The 1,865-nt window shown below is 48.2% G+C and overlaps 1 protein-coding gene across 1 annotated transcript in view; it reads right to left on the reverse strand.

Moving 5' to 3' along the window:
- EIF4B (eukaryotic translation initiation factor 4B) overlaps positions 1-1,052 on the reverse strand; it is a 49,342-nt gene extending 48,290 nt beyond the window's left edge. Inside the window, exon 1 of the mRNA XM_018567465.1 lies at positions 958-1,052. Coding sequence (XP_018422967.1) covers positions 958-970 — 13 coding nt within the window. The 5' untranslated portion in view covers positions 971-1,052. The remainder of the gene's footprint in view (positions 1-957) is intronic.
- Between the last annotated feature and the right edge of the window lie 813 nt (positions 1,053-1,865).

The raw sequence follows: 1,865 nt of genomic DNA on the forward strand, positions 1-1,865 counted from the left end.
ACATTCACTGCAGGCTGATATGTTTGTGTATAACATACATGGGGGTCACCTGTACAGTTACACAGCAGCCACTGCCATAGTGAGGAATGAACACTGTTACTTCCTGAACACAATACACTGTTACTTCCTGTACACAAAATGTAACTTTTCCAAATCAGGCCCAGCCAGGCCTGGTGGGGATTGTTGACGTGTCCTCCCCACATCCAGTCTTTGCTGACCTCCTGGGGGCGGAGATTCCATGTACAGGCCGGACTGGCAGCACTGACCACCCCCAGGCCTGTTTACCACAACAAGACGAGGAAGGGGGTGGGGGGGATTACACCTCGGCCAGTCCTACAAATGTACAATGTGCCCCCTGCTGGGACTGTAGGAAAGGGCCACCATGAGAGTCCACATGCTGCATGTTCTCCCCTAGCTTCCCTCCCCATGCAGGCCCAGTAGAATGTAATGGCTGACAGGCCACATTGACATTATAGGGGCCGGGTGGAGGTCAGCAGCTGACCAATAAACGTGAAATAACAGCAGCTTGTACAACAGATTACCGTTATGAGCGGATTACAGACGGTGGAAATAAAAAGGGAAGGGGACGGTATGGACCTTCTAGACATATGGCAGTCTCTGCTGGTGGGCACAGCTGGTATCCCTAGACCCCCCCATGCTTTACCCTGCACACATCTGGCGCCGGGCTTACAGGCAGCCCTTCAACACAGCCAGCCGCATTCCGGCCTAGTTTCCGCGCTAATCAACTCGCACACATAGATAGGGTGCGGCCTGGGCCAGCCCCGGGATTATGCAGCGTGTCTCTCCGTGCAGCGCCTCCCCCGCCCGCCGCCAGCCACGCGGTGTAGGTAGGCCGGCAGGACTCGAGCTGAGCAGCACGCACGGGTAAGATGAGGGCCAACAACCCGCTGCGGAGCCAATGCCGGCTGCGACCCCCCTTCCCTCTAACACACTCACCTGGAGCTGCCATGTTGGGCCGAGTGTGAAAGAACGCAAAGACCCGGATGAGACGGTCACGTGTGCGCAGCGCCGGGTCTATCCAACGAAGGAAAGCGAGCGGTTGCTTGACGTCATGACGCTGTGGGACGTCGTGATCCAGCCGCCATTTTTGTTACTGGAACAATGCGTACATGCTGTTTTGTAAGCCTGGTTTGCAGCATATCCCAGAAAAAAGGCAAGATGTGCCCTATATTTACCACGTTCGTTCTTTTCAGGGCCGGTCATGAAGAATTAATTACCACTTAAATTGGTTAGAATTTAGTTCGAAAAGGGTTGTTATGGGAACATTAAATCATCAATTGATGGGTCATTTCGATCGTTTTTTATGTAGTGGCCAAAAAAAAAAAATCGAAGGAGCAGGATGGAAATTTTCAAGGTGATTTTTGTTTGGGAAACTTTATTAATTTCCAAAATTGAATGTTAAAACAAAACAAAAAAAATCCCAAAAAAGTGTCAATACTCCAAAGGCATTATCGAATGTTCTGACGTAATTTCTCATACAAATGTTAGTATGAAATTGTAACCGTGTGTACCCTGCTTTAGTTTCCAGCACCTTCACTGGTTTGCATGTATTGTTCCTGCGTGTGTTGCAAACTGAATGACAAATAAAATAGATATCGGCACACCAACGCATTCCAAAAGCGACTTCTTTATTGGTTCCAAAGATCGATTACACAGGAGATGATAAACTAACATCTATGTGGGAAAGTGTCCATGGAAATATTCAGTGGAATCTTCTTTGTCATATTACATGGCATTTTATGCTTAACTTGTTATCTATGAAAATACATTTTGTATGTTTACACAGGAGATGAACAGAGACTTCTAACATGTTTCATGCACACAGGAGATGAACAGAGACTTCT

The sequence above is a fragment of the Nanorana parkeri genome, unplaced genomic scaffold, assembly GCF_000935625.1.
Source record: "Nanorana parkeri isolate BGI_ZX_2015 unplaced genomic scaffold, ASM93562v1 scaffold1053, whole genome shotgun sequence".
NCBI lineage: Eukaryota > Metazoa > Chordata > Amphibia > Anura > Dicroglossidae > Nanorana > Nanorana parkeri.